At 41.8% G+C, this 27,149-nt stretch overlaps 1 protein-coding gene across 1 annotated transcript in view; it reads right to left on the reverse strand.

The window, feature by feature from the left end:
- Positions 1–7,734: 7,734 nt before the first annotated feature.
- Positions 7,735–27,149, reverse strand: part of LOC124750818 — a 128,050-nt gene continuing 108,635 nt past the window's right edge. The window contains exons 6-7 of the mRNA XM_047248985.1: positions 18,969–19,075; positions 7,735–7,816 (exon numbers count right to left, since the gene is read on the reverse strand). Of these exons, the coding sequence (XP_047104941.1) occupies positions 7,735–7,816; positions 18,969–19,075 (189 nt within the window). The remainder of the gene's footprint in view (positions 7,817–18,968; positions 19,076–27,149) is intronic.

Here is a 27,149-nt window from a genome sequence, read left to right on the forward strand (position 1 = left end):
GGAGGACTCGAAACTCTGACTAGGGGAGCCGCGCGAATCGTGGCAAGGCGCCCCTGACCGCACGGCTGCCCCTGGCGGCACATCAGACACGTATTCTCCCTCGTAGAGACCTTCAGTGCACTCTTTCTACCTCTCCGCTCTGTCCTCTGCATTTTACAGTGGAGTTCCCATTCCACTCTTAATGTTACAACCTTTCCATTTAATTTCACCGAAAATTCTTTGGACTTTTCTGTATGCCGACTCAGCCCTTCCGACAATAATTTCTTTTTCAATGTTTTCACCTTTTTCATGCTCTACATTTCCTATTTATTTCATTCTTGACTAACTTGTGGTTCTGTATTAATGAATTTCCATGAACAATTTTGTACTTCCTTCTTTCATCAATCAGCTGAAGGATTTGTCTGTTACCCACGGTTTCTTCGCAGTTACCTTAGTTGCACCTACGAATTTCTTTCCAACTTCTGTGATTGCCCTCTTTAGAGATATTCATTCCTTTTCAACTGAACTGCCTATTGATTGCTTGAGGATGTAGATATTGCGATAAGGATATCCTTATCGCAAATCTACATCCTCAAGCAACTTCAAGCGTATCCCTTCATTCCTTAGTACTTCCCTATGCCACTACTTTATCCGTTGGTTATTCCTGACTAGTCTCTTTAAGTTCAGCCTATTCTCCATCAAAGATTTTGATCTGAGTCTGTATCTGCTCCTGGGTACACCTTACAATCCTGTATCTGCTTTCGGAATCTCTGCCTGACGATGATGCAATGTAACTCATCTTTTCCATGTATAACTCCTCCTCTTGTGATTCTTGAACAGAGGATTCACTATTACAATGAAGTGAAAAATCTCAGAGCTCTGACGCTCTAAGGGTACCTAAAATTCACAAAGAAGTTGTACAATTGAGACCTATTGTCAGTGCAATTGGTTCTTCCCGCTACAGGCTAGGCAAAAATCTAACTCCATTAGTTAGCAGTTTTAAACGTAGAATTAAGAAGTCTCAGATCTTCATTGAGAAAGTCAAACTAATTAGGATAGGCCCAAACGACATTTTAATCAGCCTGGGTGTGATCTCTCATTTTACTGAAGTACCTGTGGTGGAAACATTGAAACTCTTGGCAGAACACTTTCCTTGTGAACTAGAAAATTGTTCGGCATTATATGACGGCCACCTGCTTTCAGCATGGCATTAAATTTTATGAAATGACCTATGGTATGGCTATGGGTTCTCCATTGTCTTCAGCAGTACGCAATTTCTTTAGCGAGTGTTTTGAGGAACGGGCATTAAATATGGCTCTGTTTCACACATTTTCTTTTTATTGTTACGTTGACGACTCAGCAGCGTCCACCAAAACATGCGGTTCACTGTCGAGATAGAGAGAGAAGGGAAGTTACAATTTTTATCTGTTTTTTTTTTTTTACAACAGTAGTCGCATTGGCATCCCAGGCATTCTCGGTACAACAAGCCGACGCACACTATAATGTATACCAGGGCGCAAACTTTCCACTATCCAATCCAGAAGAGAGCCAATTAAATGGATTGAAATACAGAGCTACAGCTACAGGCAAAGGCAAGTTGGCTTCCGAAATTAATCATCTGAGGTACTTGATCCGAAAGAATGGCTACAGACATTTAATGAAAAGTTGGCCGAAATGTAAAAGTATTGAACAATTACGTGATGACCCACCAGTTGTATTCTTTCCACTCTACTATGCTGCTTCAAGTAAAATAGGCAATGTCCTGGGAAGACGAGGAATAAAAACTTCTGCCGATCATCTAGGAGGATACAGAAGATGCTGCGCTTGGTTAAGGAGAGTCTCAGACTTGCATTCTCTGGGATACGTAATATCCCCTGAGGGCAAAAGAAACTAAACTATATTTATTAGTCCTTCCCTACCGTTTCCAATTGCTGTGCGCAACATTACGGCTCATTAAATGTCAGGAAACTGGGAAATCACTGTTTCACAAATAAACAATAAATAATTTTTGATGAAACATAAGTTTTGTTCTAGGCTTCTATACATTTTATCTTTGTCATTTCATCCCCGTCGCCCCATATGGGCAGGAGATGGGTTTTCAGTGGTACAACATTCAGATCTTCAACCAAAAGTTTTAAAAATATAAGCATGATTAAAAAGTTAACAGTTGTAGATGATTTAAAATCTGTAAAAGTATGAATTTTGCGAGAATTCACATAAAAAATTAAAACTGTCGATATCGTTTGCTGTTTGAATTTAAAATCTAAGGACTTACAGTCCAAAATATATATTTAAAACACACTGCAGAAATTGTGATGCTCTTTTGAAAACAACAACACTGCACTTTCACTAAAAAGCAGATGAACTGCACCGGAAAAAAAAGATCTGAGGAGGGAATAATGTGTCCTACAGGGTTGAACGATGTTAGTAAAACATATAGGGGTCCTCTAGATAGAACCTATGGACATGAAGATAAGTGTTGGGGTGGCTAGTGGGAATTGGGGAGGAGCCTGGAGGGAGGGAAAGGATGTGGTGTCAAGAGATGTGGCAGAGAGAGATAGAGAGGGAAGAGGGCTTCTGTGTACTAGGATTCCGTTATTAAAAAGGGTGTAGAGATCAGGAACTGTGAAAACAAATTCAGCCCTCGACCCTGAAGAGAAACTGAGAAATTTGCCGAATTGTTTACGCTCATAAGGGACGGTGGTGTTACCAACGCAGATGTTGACACAAATTACTGCAGATTGAGTAATGTTGACGTGCACCGGTCAATAATAAGACGTCCATGGGCTATTGACTCTTCCCGCCTCTATTTCCCTCCTTCCAGATAAAGTTTTTCGACACTAGAGTTAAAATCAGTATTTTTAATGACTTACCATATATTACATTTATTGCTCGCTTCTTGAATTTTTATGTTGTTAACTAAGCGTAATAGTTGTGCCAGTGTAAATATATGTAGTTTTTGCGTGTACATCTTACGGTTTTCGCTACACTGATTTGTTGAAGCAGTCGTTACAGAGAGGCGGCGGTCTGAGCAGTGCCTTGAAGACCATATTATGTATCCCGTACCTGATTTTCGAAACTGGAATCTACTGTATATACGTACAAGAAATCCTCGACCAGGTAAGGAAACCAATGCTTGTGTATTACATTTTAATGTCATAGAAAACTATTATAGTTGTCAACTGGTGAGTCCTAATAGGGCGCTAACCGTTTTGTCAAGAAGTGAAGCGCAGTTTGATACAGTTCATTCCGGGGAATTTGAGGTGCCTCCTGTTTCATCGTGGAATAATGGTATCATGAATATTCATACGTCTGTTGACAAATATAAATAATTTGTCAACTTTCATTCTTTACCTATTCCAGCTTTCGAGATAATCCTCTCAATAGTTTCCAGTAGCTTTTATAATGTAGTTGCAAAGTCTACGTCTGATAACAATCACGAAACGTCACGATATGATTATTATAAGCCGGCCGCTGTGTCCGAGCGGTTTTAGGCGCTTCAGTCCGGAACTGCGCTGCTGCTACGGTCGCAGTGATGTGCTTAGGTTAGTTAAGTTTACGTAGTTCTAATTCAAGGGGACCGATGACCTCAGATGTTAAGTCTTAGAGACATTTTTTTGATCATTATAATACACTCATCAAAAGAAGTTTTGCATCACCCCGGTTCCCAGAATTCCTGAAGATAGACGTTGACAGCGGATATTGTGTCAGAGACACAGTCCCTTTGATTGTTCAGAAATGTCACTAAACCCGCCCGAACATGTAAACAACCACGCATGAGCAGCGCCTTTTAGACGGATGGGATACGACAGCCGATCAGTTCCAATCCTTCCACCAGGAAGGAGGTACACGGTTCGTGTTGTCTGTAGTTCAAGCATGGCTAGATGATCAATAACGCGGTTCGATCGCATCTGCATTGTTACTTTGTGCCAGGAAGGGCTCTCAACAAGGAAAGTGTCCAGACGTCTCGGAGTGAACCAAAGCGATGTTGTTCGGCCATGGAGAAGATACAAAGAGACAGGAACTGTCGATGACATGCCTCGCTCAGGCCGCCCAAGGGCTACTACTCCAGTGTATAAACCGCTACCTACGGATTGTGGTTCGGAGGAACACTGACAGCAACGCCACCATGTTGAATAATACTTTTCGTGCAGCTACAGAACGTCGTGTTACGACTGAAACTGTGTGCAATAGGCTGCATGATGCGCAACTTCACTCCAGACGGCCGGCCTGTGTGGCCGTGCGCTTAAAGGCGCTTCAGTCTGGAACCGCGTGACCGCTACGGTCGCAGGTTCGAATCCTGCCTCGGGCATGGATGTGTGTGATGTCCTTAGGTTAGTTAGGTTTAATTAGTTCTAAGTTCTAGGCGACTGATGACCTCAGCAGTTAAGTCGCATAGTGCTCAGAGCCATTTGAACCATTTCACTCCAGACGTCCGTGGCGCGGTACATCATGCCGAATGGACCGCTCACAATTGACATCACGTTCTCTTCACCACTGATTATCGCATATGCATTCAACCAGACAATCGTCGAAGACGTGTTTGGAGGCAACTCGGTCAGGCTGAACGCCTTAGAGACACTGTCCAGCAAGTGCAGCAAGGTGGAGGTTCCCGACGTTTTGGGGTGGCATTATGTGGGGCCGACGTATGGCGCTGGTGGTCATGGAAAGCGCCATAACGGCTGTGCGATACGTGAATCCCATCCTCCGACCGATAGTGCAACCATATCGGCAGCATATTGGCGAAGCATTCGTCTTCATGGACGACAATTCGCCCCCCCCCCCCCGCCCCCGCTCCCCCCATCGTGCACATCTTGTGCACGACTTCCTTCACGATAACGACATCGCTCGACTAGAGTGGCCAGCATGTTCTCCAGACATGAACCCTATCGAACATGCCTGGGATAGACTGAAAAGGGCTATTTATGGACGACTTGACCCACTAACCACTCTAAGGGATCTACGCCGAATCCCCGTTGAGTGGGACAATCTGGACCAACAGTGCCTTAATGACTTTGTGGATAGTATGCCACGACGAATACAGGATGTATCATTGCAAGATGACGTGCTACCGGGTATTAGAGGTACCGATGTGTTCAACAATCTTGATCACTGCCTCTGAATGTCTCGCTGTGTGGTAGTACAACATACAATGTGTGGTTTTCATGAGCAGTAAAAGTGCGTAAATGATGTTTATGCTGATCTGTATTCCAATTTTCTGTACAGGTTCCGGGACCGAGGTGAACGAAAACTTGTTTTGATGCGTGTAGATGAGTCGCAGTAAAATATTAGTTGTAGTTTCAAGCGTCTAGATTATTTAAGAATGACATGTAGTATAACCACTTGCAAGTTCTACATTCAGCTATTGAATCAACTTCCAAACTACGTGTCCCAAAGCCTGGTCCACATATGTACTGTGAACTGCACTGTATTGTAAGTACGAATGTGTCTGAATAATACTGCAGGATTAATGATAAAGAAACATATTTATGAGCTGTAATTAAAAGTAGATGACGACCAATCTCAGATTTTGTGTATTGCTAATTTAAGCCTCACGGCTTAGGAAAGGTTTATTAGATAACATGGCACAGTGTTGAAGCAACTGGAAATGACTGCACTAGCTGTGCGGCTCAGTCTGCTCGTCTAACTACAGACCTCGCCTACTAAGAAGTTCCAAATGGTCGTTTGTTAATTTGTCTCATCACCTTTCTAGTTTGCCTCGTAGTAGGAAGTGTGCTTTACTGTTATCATCGCCAGTCGTCATGTCGGCATCTCACGGCAATTCAAGTACTCCTTTTTATTTCAGAGGGAGAAACTGATCCATTCAGCTGTTAATTACGAATACATGCAAGACGGCGCCGGCTGCGGGAAGACACTGCTCATATTCATGCTGATGGACTCATCCTTTCTAGAGATCAAAGTCAGCAAGATAGTACCGCTTTCTAAGCCAACATTTTTACAGGTAATACTCGTATCGTGAAATCAATCGCAAAAGAACTGTTTTGTGAAAGACTGAAATATGAAGATAAAATTAATACATAGAATAGCGTCTCGCGAGAGGTGAGGAACAGAGCTTTAATAAATTACTCCAAGCTACATTTAGGCAAAAATACTACATCAGATACACAACAACATCTATCTAAACGTTCCTCCAGTAACTTTAAATAGGTTGTAGCCTCCTTAAGAACTATTTGTCACACTAACTCGGAGATCACAAAAATTGTAGAGATCTGTAATTTTTTGATAAAATTACACTCTTTTCAGATCTAGACAGTTTTATATGCAGGATGTAACGTGTATAAGCGTAGATATTTTTATATGTGGTACCTCAATACGTACACACATCAGTGTGCTGGTTGTTCTTTCTCTGCGCCAAACAGTCTTCCCTCAAACACATCAGCAACTTTATGACCCGCAGTTTCCTGCATGATCGTAACATTATCACTAAGTCGACAGCACCTGTCAGTATAGACAGTTTTGTGTCAACGAACCTACACTTCAACACCTGACCTGTTTGCCAGGGAAAATAAGTATTAATGGATTGTCTCTGCCATACATACTTGAAGGTACTAACGGTTGTGTTCTGCCCACTCGGCTAATACAGGGTGCATAGCTGCTTTTTCGGATCGCTAGACAACAATTCAACCAAATCGTATTAATGGAGTTTATTACAAAACGACATGATTACGATACTTAACTTTATGAGATATAGACGTGTCCCAAGCAAGCGGCGACAGAAAAACATAGGCAAACTCTTCAGTATATACAATTAGTAATACAAGTGAACCAATACAGTTTTCTAAGTCGCTGCTTTAGCGTTAGTAGGTCAGCTCGATCTCAACTCGGGGCGCGGCTAGGCGGCGAAGCGCTTGTATTCTCTTCGTGTAGAGGCCGCTCCTGTCTCGGTGTCGTCTCGTCCTACAGAGGGGTCGGTCAGCGTACTATTGGCTGACGTAGACTCACAGCCCTCTCTGCTGCAACGTTCCTGGCCAACGTACCGGCGCTTTAAGTTACGCCCGAACACTAACCAAGCTAAAAACATGCGACTTTTAATAGCTGTAATTATTAGTCTGCAAATAACGTAAATATTGATGCAATGTTGTCCTGTCTCACGACGTGTTTCGGCAACCATTATCATGTGCCTAACTGCTACTTATACATCAATTGTTAATTACAAATTCCCCTGAGAAATCTGCAATTAACAACTATGGTAATAATTATAAGTAACAATGAATGTTGGGAACTGCATAGTGTAATACACAGTTGTATTTATTAATTATGTAGACTATCGATTTTGGTCAGTTTGAGACAAACTTCATGTCATAAATCGTTTCCAACCGTGTATCTCACAACCGCAGTGACAAATCATTCTGAAGTGTTCTCTTTAGGTATAATAAGTGTTGTATCCGACGTTTCCTCTGTCTTGCAAGATAAGCATTAATGTTCCACAGTGTAGCGGCCAGATTTCATAAGGGTTGCAGCCCTTCGACGCCCTCCCTAGCGTGGTGCCCAACACAAAAAGTTCTGCGGTCACCTTTACAAAAACCGCTAGTGTTCACAGTAGTGCTGACTGTACGTTTGGATGCGATCACCCACTAATACCGTCCCAACGAAGAGATAGTAGACAGATGTGAGTGGTGAGAAGCGATTTTGAGGGTATACTGGAAAAAGTGTCACTGCAAGTGCCACGGGGAAAAAAAATTATTCGATAATCTTGGAGGATTTATGCCAGCGGCGACACCTCATGCTTAGATCTTAGGACATATTAGTTGAGAGAAGATCCAGTTGTGGCTGGTGTCGGGCACGGTGTCCTGGATTAGCTGTAGCGTAGGCGTACCTGTAACATACCAAGCCGCCATCTGAGTGGTCAATTTTATTATGATTCCGGCCGCTCGTTGTATCGAGTTTTGTGAGATTTATTTGTGTCTTGTGTGTCCGACTTCTTCCCTGCTTGTGCTAACTACTTGTCTGTATGAGTACAGATGGTTGTGTGAGTCAGATTTGGTGTGATATAGGGATTGTTTATGTGCTTATTTTAAGCCTTTCGTAAGTCGCTAATTTTCTCTCACGAAAAGTGTTTTTTCGAGCTGTTGTGCTTCCATCTATGCTTGTGATTGTAGTTAGATGCAGAATAAAGTGGTTGGTCTAATGTCTCGAGTCCTCACATAGGGCGAATTTTTTGAATGCCTCCACTAGAGTATGGAGGTGGAATTCGTTATGTAAATCTGCGGTGCGCCTGTATCTTGCAGCATAGCTTATAAACCGTAGCGCCTTTTTCTGTATGAACTGCAGACGGTGCAGACGTGTTGGAACTGCGTAACCCCAGACTATATCTGCGTATGTCATCAGTAAGTGTCATATACCTCGACCTTGATACCCTCTTTACAGTTCAGTGTGCATCTGTTGAGCATAGGATACAGTTGTTTGAGTCTCGTGCGTGCTTTGAGGCCTAATGCGCAATGACCACTACGGAGGGGTTGGGAGCCCTTCTTCTACATGTCAGGATGGCGTCCGGCTCTCACGCCTGGGCATTGCGGGTTCGATCGTTTGCGAAGGCTACAAGAGTCCGTCTGAAGAGCAAGGTCCACAGCCCCCGTGCCACGCGCACTGGTCTGGCGTCATGTTGACGGACATGTGGGGCGAGCGTTGTAGCGAAGGTATCATTAGTTGCTGCCCTCAGCGCGGCACGAATGCGGAGCAGGTTTGCTTGGTTATAGTCAAAGCACTGTGGAAAAGTGACTGCAAAAATTGTTATCTGAAAACCAATATTATGAGAGTACAGGAAATTAAATTTTAAATAGAGTTTCTTATGTATGAAACTTGATCCAGCATGGCGAAAATGGCCAAAAGAATCCATAAAGTTGTACAAAATTAGGTTTCTTTAATAAGTAAAAAACTATAGCTCAATACAAAAGTGTTAAGACAAAGTGCTGTAGGACGTAAAGTGATCTGTCGATTGTATTTTTATTAGCACGGACTGATTTCTGACGTTTAGAGATACTGTACATCGAAAAAACCCTTCAGATCGGGTTCTCTATAACTTGGTAACGTTCACGTTCCTGTACTTCCTATTAACTGTCAGTATAGTCCGCCATAAGTCAAAGAAGTACACGTTTGAAAAATTAATATATATTAATCATTTTTAGAGAGATATCGACTTTTTGAAAAAGAAGGAGATCTCGATAATTTGCTCGACCTTTTTAGCGGATGTCCCTATAGTACCAGACTTATGCTTACTTTCTTCGCGAAGAGTTACGCTACCATGCAGTTAAATAATTTTTTACGATTTTATTAATTGTAAGGATTAAAAAAGTCTTGGAAGATTATATAAAAGCGGACCATTTAGATTCAGTTTCTAGAGCGGACGTGCGCCGGTTGCCCCCACCCGCAGCCGACTCCAGCTAATGCAATCCGCGCTTGCACACTAGAATTTATTACTCAGTTACTATTACTTAAAATTAATGAAAGATATTCTAGAATTTTTTCTCGAAAATAGAAGTCTTCGTTATCAGCCTCAATTATAAGCGTCACTGATAATTATTAATTGCGTTCATTATATTAAAAGAAAAAGGAAAGTTATCTCGTCTTCGGAATCTTGCAGATTTTTGTTTAAATTCGTTCACAAATGTCAGCAATTTCCTTTTTTAAAATTTCTTTTTCATAAACTAAAAATTGAGCTACTTAAAAAGCTAACCAACGAAAGTACAACTTTTTCCAAGTGAGTTTTTGATCCTTAAAATTAATAAAACAGTAAAAATTATTGAATAGCATGGTAGCATAACTCTTTGCAAAGGAAATAGGCCTACAGCCATTACTGCAGCGCCATCCACTCAGAAGATCTAGCCAATTATCGAGAGCGCCCTTTTTCCAACAATCGATACCTGTCTAAAGTAATTACTATTTCTCTGTACTTACAGGAAGCAGCAAATATAGGAACGTGAATACTGATGAGTTATACAGTACCCGACTTTTACAGTTTTTCGATATACCGGGTGATCAAAAAGTCAGTATAAATTTGAAAACTTAATAAACCACGGAATAATGTAGATAGAGAGGTAAAATTTGAGACACATGCTTGGAATGACATGGGGTTTATTAGAATAAAAAAAAAACAAGTATTGCTAGACTCGTGAAAGATCTCTTGAGCGCGTCGTTTGGTGATGATCGTGTGCTCAGCCGCCACTTTCGTCATGCTTGGCCTCCCAGGTCCCCAGACCTTAGTCCATGCGGGTATTGGCTTTGGGGTTACCTGAAGTCGCAAGTGTATCGTGATCAACCGCCATCTCTAGGGATGCTGAAAGACAACATCCGACGCCAATGTCTCACCATAGCTCCGGACATGCTTTACAGTGCTGTTCACAACATGATTCCTCGGCTACAGCTATTGTTGAGGAATGATGGTGGACATATTAAGCATTTACTGTAAAGAACATCATCTTTGCTTTGTCTTACTTTGTTATGCTAATTATTGCTATTCCGATCAGATGAAGCGCCATCTGTCGGACATTTTTTGAACGTGTATATTTTTTTGGTTTTAATAAAACCCCATGTCATTCAAAGCATGTGTGCCAATTTGTACCTCTTTATCTACATCGAACTATCAGTTTAATAAGTCACAGCTGCAAAATACTAACACGAATTCTTTACAGACGAATGGAAAAACTAGTAGAAGCCAACCTCGGGGAAGATCAGTTTGGATTCCGTAGAAACACTGGAACACGTGAGGCAATACTGACCTTACGACTTATCTTAGAAGAAAGATTAAGGAAAGGCAAAACTACGTTTCTAGCATTTGTAGACTTAGAGAAAGCTTTTGACAATGTTGACTGGAATACTCTCTTTCAAATTCTAAAGGTGGCAGGGGTAAAATACAGGGAGCGAAAGGCTACTTACAATTTGTACAGAAACCAGATGGCAGTTATAAGAGTCGAGGGACATGAAAGGGAAGCAGTGGTTGGGAAGGGAGTAAGACAGGGTTGTAGCCTCTCCCCGATGTTGTTCAATCTGTATATTGAGCAAGCAGTAAAGGAAACAAAAGAAAAATTCGGAGCAGGTATTAAAATTCATGGAGAAGAAATAAAAACTTTGAGGTTCGCCGATGACATTGTAATTCTGTCAGAGACAGCAAAGGACTTGGAAGAGCAGTTGAATGGAGGATATAAGATGAACATCAACAAAAGCAAAACAAGGATAATGGAATGTAGTCTAATTAAGTCGGGTGATGCTGAGGGAATTAGATTAGGAAATGAGGCACTTAAAGTAGTAAAGGAGTTTTGCTATTTGGGGAGCAAAATAACTGATGATGGTCGAAGTAGATAGGATATAAAATGTAGGCTGGCAATGGCAAGGAAAGCGTTTCTGAAGAAGAGAAATTCGTTAACATCCAGTATTGATTTAAGTGTCAGGAAGTCATTTCTGAAAGTATTCGTATGGAGTGTAGCCATGTATGGAAGTGAAACATGGACGATAAATAGTTTGGACAAGAAGAGAATAGAAGCTTTCGAAATGTGGTGCTACAGAAGAATGTTGAAGATTAGATGGGTAGATCACATAACTAATGAGGAAGTATTGAATAGGATTGGGGAGAAGAGAAGTTTGTGGTACAACTTGACCAGAAGAAGGGATCGGTTGGTAGGACATGTTCCTAGGCATCAAGGGATCACCAATTTAGTATTGGAGGGCAGCGTGGAGGGTAAAAATCGTAGAGGGAGACCAAGAGATGAATACACTAAGCAGATTCAGAAGGATGTAGGTTGCAGTAGGTACTGGGAGATGAAAAAGCTTGCACAGGATAGAGTAGCATGGAGAGCTGCATCAAACCAGTCTCAGGACTGAAGACCACAACAAACAACAACATCTACATTATTCCGTGATTTTTTCAGTTTTCAAATTTATACTGACTTTTTGATCACCCGGTATCTTGAAATGTAAGAAAGGAATCGACGCTCATAAGAATTCAGTCGGTAGATCATTTTATGCCCTACAAAGTGTTACTTTACCATTTTTCGATCGGAGCTATACGTTTTTACTTATTGAAGAAAGTTTGTTTTTTTTCAACTTTTTCAGATTTTTAACCATATTCAACATCTTGGATACAGTTTCATGCAAAAGAAATTCTGTTTAAAATTTAACTTCCAATGCGGTAATTATCTTTTTATTCTTTAACATTGTCAGAAGGGGAGGGGGGGGGGGGGTTGCGATCTGTTGATTTCAAACGAGTGTGGATAAAAATCGTACGTCAAGAGCGCAACTTCTCTTTACTGATTACTGGTTTCGACCAGTTACCGTGCTATCTTCAGATTACTCTAACCCGTTGTTCAGTGGGTGATACTCAATACACATCGTCCAATTTTTTAGAGCTGAATCGCCCTAAAGTGAAAATCTTTGTTGGTTATGTATACTGACAACGTTAACCACTAATCATATATTGTTACAGTGCCTATTTTGCGGCAAAAGGGGAACTGTAACAACATTTGTTTAATCACTTACGTTGCCAGTTTACATAACCAACTAATATTCCCAGTTTAGAATGTCTTATTTAACTTGGGAGACTTAGCTCTAAAACAATGCGTAGATGTGTAGTGAGTGTCACACTCTGAGCCATGCGGAGTGGCCGCGCGGTTTGAGGCGCCGTATCACGGACCGTGCGGCCCCTTCCTCCGGAAATTTGAGTCCTCCCTCGGGCATGGGTGTGTTTGTTGTTCTTAGAATAAGTTAGTTTAAGCAGTGTGTAAGTCTAGGGACCTGTATCGTCTGAACTTTGGTCGTTTAGGAATTGACACACATTTGAACATCAGACACTGAATAACATTTTAGACTGATATGAAGATGGCTCAGTACGAGTCAAAACTGGTAACCAGCAAAGAGAAATTGCGATCTTGAAGTACGATTTTTGTCCACACATTTTATATGAGTATTTCTTTATTTGGTTTCAGGTAACAATTATTTTTGCAAAATTAAATATAGTCCGTTACAGAATGTTTCGATTATAAACGTTGCCGCCCGTGCTGTGCTGCGTCAGATCTAATGCGCCAGACTGACAAGGCGGATGGTCGGCGGCGTTTTGCGCTCGCAGGCGCCCCAGTAGCTCGAGGCCAGGAGGTCCTAAGTTCGACCCTCGAGCCCTCTCACAGTGCCTGGACCCCCTGGCAGACGGTCTTGTCGAGGTGACGTGGGCGAAGTGACCTCACGACAAGAGCTGACACTGACACGGACGACGATGACGAGACGGCCAGTATTTATACACACACCAGAGCACATTTACTATGGTGGTGCTGCTAAAGACGTCACGTGCAGAAGGGACTCCGGTTTCAGTAGCAAGACAGGCACTGACGGGCATGTGTCGTGACACAGTGCTGCTGATAACCCACTTTACGGCGTCGATCCCTCTTTCCTAGGCCATTAACGTCTACACTGCAAGATGGAGCAGATACTCATTATATTACAGTACAAGAAGTGCCTTGTAGTGAAGAGTAGCATTCTGAGATTTCTGGGACAGGCTACGTTCATTGGCTGGAGTTGCTTTGTGTTAAAAAAAGGGATACTTCATTCTACGTAAAAGCCGCTCGGCGTAACCGCGCGGTCACAGCCGCCTTGTCACGGTCCGCGCTATTACGCCCATCGGAGCTTCGACTGCACCCTCGGGCATGGGTGTGTGTGTTGTCCTTAGAGTAAGTTAGGTTAAGTTAGATTAAGTAGTGCGTAAGCTTAGGGACCGATGACCTCAGCAGTTTGGTCCCATAAGACCGTACCACATATTTCCATTTTTTTTACGTAAATAATAGAATACCTGCCTAAGATGACTATAGTTAACACCTCTCACTATAACTCTATTAAACGCACTCTTTTTCACCACACTAAGTGGATTTTATTTTAAAGCCAACTCTTGAACCACGTTAATTGTCTGTGAGTAAAAATGACAAGTAATTCATCTACTGTCTCTTGCACGTGCAATGTTCATGCCGGATCGGAGAAGAAATTAAGCATATCATAATCTAATTCATCAAAACATTCGCCATGGTAACGTAAGATCCGACTGACCGTACAACAACAAGATTCAATTTTCATACTTTCCTTTAGAAGTATTATGAAATTCTAACAAGTGCTCTTCAAATTCTCATACGTTGACTCTCTCCTGGGAGGAGGGGGGAGGGGGAGGAGGAGGGTGCTTGCTACGATCATTAGAAAGCAGATTTCATACACTAACATCGAATTTATTACGGAAGGTGTCATACCTTTGTGTACAAATCACAAGAAAAGCTAGTTATAGTAAATCACTATATAGTCTTACAATCTGCGTGGATGTCGCTTCAGTAGTGACAACTCTCTCGAAAAGGGATGAGGTAAAATGATTAAGCAGGAAAGGGGAGAACGTGTGGGAACTTCACCGTCGTGGAAAGAAAATTACGATTGTGCTTGTGAAGAACTGGGTACAACAACTATCTAGACTACAGTGATAGGAGAACCCGGTACAGAACGATGGAAAGAATAATGTGGGCTCGAGTCCGCATTTCTTCACACGATTCTCGGAGCATTGGAAAGCAACGTTATTACTACTAGCGCGAACACAGTTATTTGGAATTGAACTCCAATGTAAAAACGTACTAGCCACTCGCCACATGGTCTCAAGATCGCTCATGAAGCAACCAGATTCTATCTTCCGAAAAATGACTTACTCGGAGCGAAATGCGCTACTTAGCTGGAGTACCCAGTGGGTCCACGAGTGTGAAAACTGAATTACGAACAAAGCAAGAGCGCAAGATGCACAAAGGCTCAAAACTGAGTGAGTTTCAGATGAAATCAGTAGAAAAATAAGCGAAGAATTTACGGGTGACCAAGAAAGCGCTGATACTTTGAAATCTATTGACTTCCTAACTCAAACACGTCGCGAGTTGTGGCCAAGCGGTTCTAGGCGCTTCAGTCTGGAACCGCACGACCGCTATGGTCGCAGGTTCGAATCCTACCTCGGGCATGGATGTGTGTGATGTCCCTAGGTTAGTTAGGTTTAAGTAGTTCTAAGTTCTAGGGGATTGATGACCTCAGAAGTTAACTCCCATAGTACTCAGAGCCATCTGAACCATTTTTGAACGTCGCGACTTAAATTAATTTTGTGTCGACTAGGAACACACATGGTTACCGGCCAAGGGCTGGAGCTCGACTCTCCCACACAGTCAGCCTCTGTCCCTTGTTCAGAGTAAAGCCGATTATTTTTGGAGGGGTAGGTGGCGTCCGGTCCGCTAGCACAAAAGCCGCCAGAGCTACTTACTGGTTTAGCACGCGACTTGAACGAGGCGGGCAGGCCCGCGATTTGCTAACGTTGATTCAGGGAGACCTGTTTGCGACACCAAAAATACATGAAAAGCGAAACACTGGGGGACTGCTTGGGAGAATAAGAGGTGGAATTTCTTGGATTTCTACAAAGCGTTCAAACTACTCATCTACGCTTTCAAACTGGACGGTCAATGCGGTAAAAGGAAACATGAGTTAGAATGCTGCGCTTAAGGATACATAAACCAAAATACTTTGTTCCCATCCTCCCTAAAGTATTAGTGCGATTTTGATGCAGCAAATTATGTATAGCACGTTTGAAAATCAAGTAAATTATGAAAGGAGTGCGAAACAAGCGCACGTCTCTCAACATGCCATATTTAAATAGAACTCGTGCCACACTAATGTTTACGTCGCAAGACGGAGGGAATGTTTATTATAATACATGCTGTCCTCAAACAGAACATTTCAGAATGTTTAAATAATGCTAATGTGATATACACAGTTGAACAGATTTTGTGTATTTTATTATAGTGTTACTGAAGTACATTTTCATCTCATTCAAAGAGCTCATATTTTACATAATCAGTGTTGTTGATTAAGCATATATTAAATTAAATAAACGTGGGAGCTAAATCATTTTCTCTCTTTCTTACAGATCTTAAATGGATCGTACACACTTATCAATCTTCTCTACCACTTCAGTATACCCGACGAATAAATGAAGTGAAAGAAGTAGTTTACGTATCTTCAAACTCACTAGCCCCATGACACTTGCACCGAAAAATAGCGCACCAAGCTTGAATATTTGAAAAATTTCTTAAAACAGTCACTACAACTGTATAAAATTATAATGCATTTACTTGTGTGTTGATTAACAGAACAATTTTCTTCTCATTTAACTACATCAGTGACTTGTTGCTGTAGTAAAGCAAGGTTGAATCGATCTTGTCAATTTTTTATGTTGGAGAGAAATACTGTGTGTACTGCAATAATATTTTGAGCAATAATTAAATATTCAGTTTATTCAAAACTTACGCCCTTCCCTGATTTTAGGAAATGTCCCATAATGCATACTTAATTGATTAATAACTTATCAGTTACTCGTAAATTAACTTCAGTCATATTCTCCTATTTTTTTCGTTTTTGTTGATGCTTAGCGTCTTACGCTCACAAGAAAAATAGTCCAGAGAATGTGGCTCTCCCTGTCAGTTAATGGTGAATATTACTTCCGTTTAGAGGGCTTGGAAGCTTTTAAGTTTATTGGCACTTTGGGTAAAATATCTATAAGTGAAAAATTGGCATCGTTTGTAGACCAATGAAAAGTAAGAACATCGAGGAGGGATGAGGGACTTTGGCCAGCGTCTAGAGTAAATTTTATCAGTGTGCGACACCTGCATGAAACAAAATCGAATGGAGCAAAGTTAGAAGTTAGCATCTCCTCAGCAATGAGGTCATTAGAGCCATGTAGCTCATCTGTAATGATTACCTTGCACATTGAAACACAGGAGGCAGTGGAAAACAGAAAATCATTTGTAATAATAATGGTATCCATAGTTTGTCATATGACTGTGAGACAAAGAATGTTCCACATTAACGACCAATTAAATCCTACAAATTTCACTCTTACACACTCACAGTTAAAGACCCCTGTATTTGGGTGGAGGGCGAGGAGGGGGGGGGGGGGGGGGGGAACACCTATTTTCAGATGCATGGCATCTGTATGGTAGGTCAATGTCCTTCTGAAACACGTTGCTATGACATAGGCTGGAACACGTAACGTGCATTAGAATGCCAAGACCATTACTGTGGAGAGGTCAACACCATTTTTCATCGTTTGGTGACATGAGACAGACAATGATATTGTTGCAGACTTCCGTTCTGGCTCAACTTTAATAATAGTGTAGCAGCGGTAGTCAATCTTTTCTACCTACCACCCAATTTTTTTATCTCTGTTAGTAGTAAAATTTTCTAACCGCTCACTGGATCCGCAGTATTCATGATTGATGAAGTAGGGAATTAACTTTATTTTATGAAAGTTATAAAGTGAATTAAAGTGTATGATGACTACTTACCAAACATTTTGTTAATATTTTACGAAAACATAACGAAAATGTTTTTGAAATTCTGATCGCCTTCCGTCCACCATAAAAGTTAGATCACCTGCTATTGGACAGTAGGGACAAGATTCACTGCTAGTGGTACAGACAGCGGAAATTAGCGCCTCTTGCGAATTATGTACGAACTAGTTACGGTTGATCTTCTTACGATGCGCTTTTATTTCGCTGCGAACAGATCTTCGAAAACGGTAAATGCCAGCAAACAAAACTAATTCTGTTTATTTTGTTTCATTTTTTTTATTTTCTTGCTTTTTAAGTTTACATTTGGTATTAGTCAGATTTAATTTTCCCTTATATTTAATTATTTTCACAAATGAGTGGTTTCTTTTATTAAATTGCAATTAATCTTTCTAAAGTGTTCTTATTTTTAACGAAATTATTTTTTAAATTTTCGGACTGTTACCATAGTGCAGTGTGTGGTTCGCGCGTTACTGATCACCGCTCTTGGTTGGTACATTTGTAATTCAATTCATATGAAGGTAGTTTCGATAGAGGGACCTGCAGTGCTGCTCGAAATAAAGTTCAGAATGAAATGTCAAGTTAATGTGGTGAGTTTGTGATTTCAAGTGATGTTGGATGCTTTGGAACGTAATGACGAAGTTTAAACAATCATCACCAGCAGTCGGAATATAATACAGTTTGCGGGGTGGTGCTAAAGAGTGAGTCCATCTTATGGATGCCATCAGCCTTGTGATACCAATACAGTGACTACGTCATCCATAAGTTTCATGAAAGCGTACATTTACCGTTGTAGACTGTATTGAGCTTTATTAAATACGTGCTACTACCTAATTTCGGCCGTGAGTCACTATCAGACACATTATCTATGTCATTTATTTCATATCGTCCTCATCACTTTCTTTTATGTCACACACACAAAACCAGAAGTCATACTCCATCGTAACATACTCTGAGTACTGCAGCCTGACAACTTAGTTTTATGTACGTGGCATAAAGGAATGTGATGAGCACGACATGTAATACAGAACATAACAAATGTGCTTGATAATGGCTCACGGCCGAAATTAAGCAATAGCACGATTTTAATAAAGCACAATACAGCCCACAACGGAAAACGTATTCTTTCATCAAACACTTAGAGGCTGTGGATTGCATCAGCACGGAAGTAAAGTCCTCATTAGGAAGTTGTGGCTCTAAGGTCAATACAGCCAACAACGGCTGGGAGAGTGGTGTGCTGACCGCAGGCCGCTCCATATCGCATCCAGTGACGCCAGATGCCATTGGCAGAGGATGGCATGGCGGTCGGTCGATCCCGATGAGCCCATTAGGGCCTGAACACGGGGTCTCCATTATTATTTTCTCTCTTTTTTTAAAAAAAAACTGAGACTGTTGCGAGTAAAACGAGCAGCACTGAATTTCGGAATTTGTTATCCTTTCCGATGAGATGTTTAGGATGGGAACTAAGAGCATTACTCATTTATACGCACATTTCATTCTGTATGCTGCTGATACTTATATTTAAAGTATCACAATTTACCTTCCTACATTTGTCGTGAAAGTTGATGCCAACGGAGCACAGTTCTGTCATTGGTTCCGCTGTGTTATGTAATAAGTCAACAACTCTCCTCGCCAGTTACTAACCTGTATTTGGCACATTTTTCTCCAAATGTAATCTTCACTCCACGGTACGGTAAATTTTGTGACTTACGGTAGTAGATATACCTATGGCGAGCGTAGGCGTCCGTAACCTGCGGGAGGAACAGCAACCACTTGAAACTAAAACAGTCGAGCATCCGCAAGTCGCATTTAACTTCCCTTTATTCACATGTTTCACTTGACAGACGTGGGAATCTTCAAAAATTCAGTATTCAAGGACTATACTTTAAATATAGCAGACTGCCACACATTGATAGTAAATGTACGTCACCTCTGCATTACCGTATCATACTTATGTATGCAATATATGCCCGACAGAGATTTGCCACCGTTTTTTAACATCTTGGAGCAGAAGTTGCTCTTATTGAGCCGACAGAGGGGAAAATACAAATGGTACCGAGAATGTACATACATGGGCTCCTGATAAAAAGTTTCGATATATAAAGTAGCGAGAGCAAATTTTCCTCTCGGATAAATTACAAATTTCTGATTACGGTAGTACTAACGTTGCCAGTTATGCACGTACATTACTGGCCATTAAAATTCCTACACCACGAAGATGACGAGCTACAGACGCGAAATTTAACCGACAGGAGAAGATGCTGTGATATGCAAATGATTAGCTTTTCAGAACATTCACACAAGGCTGGCGCCGATGGCGACACCTACAACGTGCTGACATGAGGAAGGTTTCCAACCGATTTCTCATACACAAACAGCAGTTGCCGGCGTTGCCTGGTGAAACGTTGTTGTGATGCCTCGTGTAAGGAGGAGAAATACGTACCATCACGCTTCCGACTTTGATAAAAGTCGGATTGTAGCCTATCGCGATTGCGGTTTATCGGATCGCGAGATTGCTGCTCGAGTTGGTCGAAATCCAATGACTGTTACCAGACTATGGAATCGGTGGCTTCAAGAGGGTAATACGGAACGCCGTGCTGGATCCAAACGGCCTCGTATCACTAGCAGTCGAGATGACAGGCATCTTAACCACATGGCTGCAACGGATCGTGCAGCCACGTCTCGATCCCTGAATCAGCAGATGGGGACGTTTGCATGACAACAACCATCTGCACGAACAGTTCGACGACGTTCACAGCAGCATGGACTATCAGCTCAGAGACCATGGCTGCGGTTACCCATGACGCTGCATCACAGACAGGAGCGCCTGCGGTGGTGTACTCAACGACGAACCTGGAGACACGAGGGGCAAAACATTTTTTCGGATGAGTCCAGGTTCTGTTTACAGCGTCATGATGGTCGCATCCGTGTTTGGTGACATCGAGGTGAACGCACATTGGAAACGTGTATTCGTCATCGCCATACTGGCGTATCACCCGGCGTGGTGGTATGGGTGCCATTGGTTACACGTCTCGGTCACCTCTTGTTCGCATTGCCGGCACTCTGAACAGTGGACGTTACATTTCAGATGTGTTAAGACCCGTGGCTCTACCCTTCATTCAGTCCCTGCGGAACCCTACATTTCAGCAGGATAATGCACGACCGCACATTGCAGTTCCTGTACGGGCCTTTCTGGATACAGAAAATGTTCGACTGCTGCCCTGGCCAGCACATTCTCCAGATCTCTCACCAATTGAAAACGTCTGGTCAATGGTGCCTAGCAACTGGCTCGTCACAATACACCAGTCACTACTCTTGATGAACTGTGGTATCGTGTTGAAGCGGCATGGGCAGCTGTACCTGTACATGCCATCCATGCTCTGTTTGAGTCAAAGCCCAGGCGTGTCAAGGCCGTTATTACAGCCAGAGGTGGTTGTTCTGGGTACTGGTTTCTCAGGATCTATGCACCCAAATTGCATGAAAATGTAACCACCTGTCAGTTCTAGTATAATATATTTGTCCAATGAATACCCGTTTATCATCTGCATTTCTTCTTGGTGTAGCAATTTTAATGGCCAGTAGTGTATGTACGAGTGTCTGCACACATTTGTCTTCCCTAAAATATTTACGATGTTTCTCAAATACATTTGAAGAAATGAAGGAAGGTACAACTGGAGTTAACATTCGTCACCCACGTGCCCATGTAAATAATTTCGGTATGAATCTTTATCACTTTACAGTAATCACAGAAAAATTTAATCGGGATGGTCAGGTGTGGATTTGAAACTCGCTAGTCTCGAGTGTGAGCCAACTTCACCATCTTATTCAGTCAAATTAGATGTCAATAGATCACAGATGAATGCACGCACCCACACACCCACCCACCCACACACACACACACACACACACACACACACACACACACTTGTGTCATCTAATTACATTCAGTTTGAATGAGATGGCTCATATACATATATCTCTCTCCCACCCTCTCTCTCTCTCTCTCTCTCTCTCTCTCTCTCTGTGTGTGTGTGTGTGTGTGTGTGTGTGTGTGTGTGTGTGTGTGTCTGTGTGTGTGCAAATATTTAGAGGTTGTACTATCCATTTCCCACGTAAGGAACTGTGAGAATATTTCAATCACTTTTCCTTCTGGAGCTGCGATTAACCTTATTGGTTGTAATCTAGATTTTTTAACTATGTATGTGATCACTGCCTTCATCTCGCTATTCCTTTTGCTGGAGTGCCATCGCTTGTCTTTCCTGCTGCGCACCGCTTATCACTGTGGTGGCGGTTAGCCCCTGTAGTCGAGTTAGCCTAGAGCTCGTTCCATGCTTTGACTAAACGGTTATAGTTACCACGACAGTCATGCTAGCTGGCTGTATCTCAGAATGATTTGTAAGCACGCTGGCAACATTTTTACTAAAACTAGGGAACGATAAATCAGTGTCTTGACACAATTATTTTATACAACACCATTCTTATCAAAGTATGGTTTTATTTCAAACAACGCAGAGTTCAACGGACACACAGAGAATCTCCATGTAATGAAAACGAAGCCGATAACTATACATTCCCTGTGAAGAACAAGAAGGTAAAATACATGACGACCTCTACAACTATACCCCTCCACTCGTCATTAAATAATTTTCTTCGGCTTATCGAAGGAATGCGACTATCGAAGGGTTAAATATCGAACAAAACTGTTGATGAAAGAGCGGAATAACTGAAGAATTACGGAAAGGCCCGTTACGCAAGTGCCAAATGCAGTAGGATTGCTTCTGCAGATGGAACTTCCCACTGTTCCACATTACGACAAAGAAACACTTGATGGACTCACACGGAATTTTTGAGCCCGGCAGTGCTAACACGCAAGGTTACACAACTTCTCCACTACCAGCTCATCGGCTGTCCTTGGAAAGAGGAAGATATCTTACGTACACTGGTGTAGAAAACTTAAGGGCGAAAGTAACATTCGCATTGCCAAGTAACATAGCTCAGTGAAACATCGACCATGCATAGAAAGAACTGCTACGCCGTACAACAGGATGTTACTGGAAGAAATACACAATGAGATGAACAGAAATGACACATTCATTCATAGACAATAATTACAGTGTTATATAAGAAAGTATCAGCCTCGATTGCGCTAATGAAACTAACCTTTACCTAGGTTTCAGCCCAAATAATTGAGCCTTCTTCAGAAGATGTACCTGAATCTATAATTTGTCTAAGAGGGCATGGTCTAGAAATAGAACTAAAACAGCCTGATTAGGCGTAGTCACATTTTAAAAATGCGGTACATACGTACTAAGTCAACACCAAGACTTAAGCTCTGGCGTGCGCCTCGTCTCCATAGAAGCCGTGCGGTGGGCCTCGGGAGCTCACGTGAACCTAACAAGGGAACCTCCCCATCGCACCCCCCTCAGATTTAGTTATAAGTTGGCACAGTGGATAGGCCTTGAAAAACTGAACACAGATCAATCGAGAAAACAGGAAGAAGTTGTGTGGAACTATGAAAAAAATAAGCAAAATATGCAAACTGAGTAGTCCATGCGCAGGATAAGCAACATTAAAGATAATTTGAGCTCCGGAGCGTGGTCCCGTGGTTAGCGTGAGCACCTGCGGAACGAGAGGTCCTTGTTTCAAGTCTTCCCTAGAGTGAAATGTTTAATTTTTTGTTTTCAGACAATTATCAAAGTTCAGGCACTCACACATAATCAACTTCGCTCTCCAAAATTCCAGGACATGTTCAGATTTGCTTGGACATATGCAGGAAAAATTTGAAAACGTTAAAAACAAATGTTTTGACAGAGCATAGGGAAAACTGTGCGACTGTGAAACTGTTGCATTCATTTGTTGCAGTTTATGTGACAAACTCTTATATGTTTTCATCACCTTTTTGGGAGTGATTGTCACATCCATAAGAAAACCTAAATCGGGCAAGGTAGAAGAATCTTTTTACCCATTCGCCAAGTGTACAAGTTAGGTGGGTCGACAACATATTCCTGCCATGTGAAGCACATGCCGTCACCAGTGTCGTATAGAATATATCAGACGTGTTTTCCTGTGAAGGAATCGGTTGACCTATGACCTTGCGATGAAATGTTTTCGGTTCCCATTGGAGAGGCACGTCCTTTCGTCTACTAATCGCACGGTTTCACGGTGCGGTCGCAAAAACACAGACACTAAACTTATTACAGTGAACAGAGACGTCAATGAACGAAACAGACAGATCATAACTTTGCGAAAATAAAGAAATTCAAATTTTCGCTCGAGGGAAGACCTCTCGTTCCGCAGGTGCTCACGCTAACCACGGGACCACGGCGCTCCTGAGATCACATTATCCTTGATGTTGCCTACCCTGCGCGTGGACTACTCAGTTTGTATATTTTGCTTATTTTTTTCATAGTTCCACACGACTTCTTCCTGGTTTCTCGATTGATCTGTGTTCAGTTTTTCAAAGCCTATCCACTGTGCCAACTTATAACTAAACCTGAGGGCGGTGCCATAGGGAGATTCCCTTGCAAGTAGGACTAAAAAAAATGATTCAAATGGCTCTGAGCACTATGGGACTTAACATCTTAGGTCATCAGTCCCCTAGAACTTAGAACTACTTAAACCTAACTAACCTAAGTAACCTAAGGACATCACATACGTCCATGCCCGAGGCAGGATTCGAACCTGCGACTGTAGCAACCCCGCGGTTCCGGACTGCAGCGCTAGAACCGCACGGCCACCGCGGCCGGCAAGTAGGACTAAATAACGCGCTGCAAATCAACATGGTGGGATCATTGCGCATGTCCAGCTGAGACCATGACTGCCAAAGATAAAAGACCAACGCAGAAAAACACCTACTCGACCATCTGTGTACAGGTTAACCGAAATTAATGCATTATGGCGTTTACATACTACAGTCTCGCTGTTTTATGTCCTATGTCATCTTTCGTTACCAACGATGGGTGCGTTATGCAGCATTGGTTGTGAAAGGGCCGATATATTATAATAGTGTAAGTCGGGTTAGTTCGTTCGAACTTATATAAATCCATGCATAGTTTGTTACATTTTAGTCATAACATGGTGCAGAGGTTTCATGTTTAAGATTCTCAACCTTTCTATAAGTTATTTGTTTTAAGATATAACTGCGTTGGTCTTTTACCTTTGGCAGTGATGGTCTCCGTTAGACATGCGCAATGTTCCCCGCCATGTTGATTTGCAGCGCGTTATCTAGTCCTACTTAGTTTCACGTGAGCTCCCGAGGCCCACCGCACGGCGACCATGGACGCGAAGCGCACGCCAGAGCGTAAGTCTTGGTGTTGACTTAGACAGTATGTGCCGCATTTTTAAAATGTGACTACGCCTAATCAGGCTGTTTTAGTATTATTTCTAGACCATGCCCTCTTAGACAAAATATAGATTCAGGTACATCTTCTGAAGAAGGCTCAATTATTTGGGCTGGAAGCTAGGTAAAGGTTGGTTTCATTACCGCTGATCGAGTCGAGGCTGATAGTTTCTTATATATTAGATTATCACGATTGCTGACTGGGCTACAGTGTTGAAAGTACTATAACTACACTTAAGTCACCGCGATTCATAATGATCCCCTGGACATTAAAGAAGGTGGGATATGGTTCGTAACAGGGTGTGTTATCACCACGGATGACTGCATGTTCTGCACGGGGCTTCTATGCGGACCACAAGGTTGGTAAGTTCGTGTAGCAGAGTGTTCTGTTCCTACCCTAGCGCTGTTGACAACTGGTGGAGCGTCGTTGATGGATTTGGAAATTCTGCAACACGTCTCCCCAACGCATCCCACACCTGCTCGTTGGGATTTAACTCCGAAGACAGGGGAAGCAGACTCCACTCTTCACGGATCCTCTCGTTTCAACAGCTCCTTCACTTGTGCCGTAAGACGCAGTCGCTCGGTGTTATCCACAAAAATGAATTCAGCGTCAAATGCACCGCTGCAGAGACGTATATGGGAGGAGTACAGTGTCACTATAGCGTTGACTAGTGAGTATACCGTGTTGAACGACCTGACGGTCAGTATACCCGAGCCTTCGTACACCGCAACACGTGGACCACCAAAACTACCACGTTCGACAATGCTGGACATACCGTCATCGGGTGAGAGGTGCGAACACGTAAAGCATCCAGGAACTATTGCTTGATGCGCACGTGTTTTGCTACTGCATCAGGTCTGGTCAGATAAGCCGCAGTAAATTCCGCGTTCGGATGTGGATAAATGGGCCGACGTAGCTACTGTAGCTTGGCTTTCCTGCTGTGTTGATATTTCCACTCCAGCTGTGCACTGCGACGTAGTAACCGCCTGGCGTCGTAACGCAGTTCTTGTATCAGCAAGTAGCCTACGATGGAATAATTACTGCAAAATTTTGTCTATCCCAATTACGCAATCCCTAGCACCAGACGTGGGATGTACTTTAATTTTTCCCTAGCTGTGCGAAGTACATCATTTTGCGGTGCGCCGTATATAACATACAATTTTTACGTAAATTCATCCACATATTATAGTCTCTAGATTCATGTAACAAACTACACCAAAAACTTGTTATCCTTATAGATACACCAAATCTAATAATATTTCCTCCTTTCATCCGTAATATCTATGCTACTATATGAGACAAGTAGTTGTTTTACGTTGTTCCCAAAATTCTCGAAAAGTAGGCTACTTGATCAATTTATTTCAAGCCTTTACACGATACTCTAATGAACATTCGGACGAACATAATCTATATATTTTAATGCATATAATGAATAAATTATATGTAATATATAAAAGATAAATATTGCAACAAAAAATCTCGGGCTGATTTAGTTCAAATTTTTACATGCTGCTCTAATGAACATTCGGATGGACTTCAGCTCTATATTTTTTAATACAAGCAATATATGAATATACTTGTAATGTGTGAAGAGGCAATGTTATTACCAGAATTCTCGAAAAGTTCTTGGCCTATTCAATTCAAAACATCACACGATACACAAATGAACTTTCGGTCGGGAATAGACTACAAGTTTTTAAATATATGAAGACTACTTGGGAAGAAAGGGTTAAGATCATTTTATAGATTTTCAGGAGACGAGTTTTAAAGTTTGAAATGTTACAGTTTCAGTGTTTATTCAAATGCACGTTTCTAAATTGTATAGATCATTCTTTAGTACTCCGTACAAGTATTAAAAATATTTTTAAAATTTGGACCATATGTGTCCATTTGTCTGCATGTCTGTTTTTCATTTTCTTATCAGGCGCTCAACTCAAATTGTGGAAGTCAGAATGTAGTGCGATGCTGAGATCATATTTCACTATATTACTTCTACGCATCTGTGGCCCAGTCACGTGTTATGCAGTGTGCTCATGACTAACTTGGTTTCAGGAAAAATATTGTTTGTCGGTTATCTGTTTTTGTTTAAAATGAACTTCAGTAAGCTATAGTGTTTAGTAAGTCAGTGAGACACTTGAGTGTCTGTACTTCTGTATCCTCATTAAATCACCTTGCACAGTACATAATTTCCAAAATCGTTCTATCAATGGCTTCGACACATACAATAAAAATATAGGTAATGGAAGATACGTTCAGCTATTAAGCACAAAACACGGTTTTAATACACCACAGTAATCATGTTTTACTTTCTATGTATGCAAAAGGCATAATACAAAATCAGCTTGACAAAAGAATTGGAAAAGAATGTTTGTAAAATATTCTTGTTCCTCTATGTCACAGAACATCTTTAGTTCCTGCAGATGATGATACTTTCCTCTACCAATTGGTAGCAGTCCTCAAACCCTGCACCTGTTAGCATGGTATC

This window comes from Schistocerca piceifrons, chromosome 1 (genome assembly GCF_021461385.2).
Source record: "Schistocerca piceifrons isolate TAMUIC-IGC-003096 chromosome 1, iqSchPice1.1, whole genome shotgun sequence".
Lineage (NCBI taxonomy): Eukaryota > Metazoa > Arthropoda > Insecta > Orthoptera > Acrididae > Schistocerca > Schistocerca piceifrons.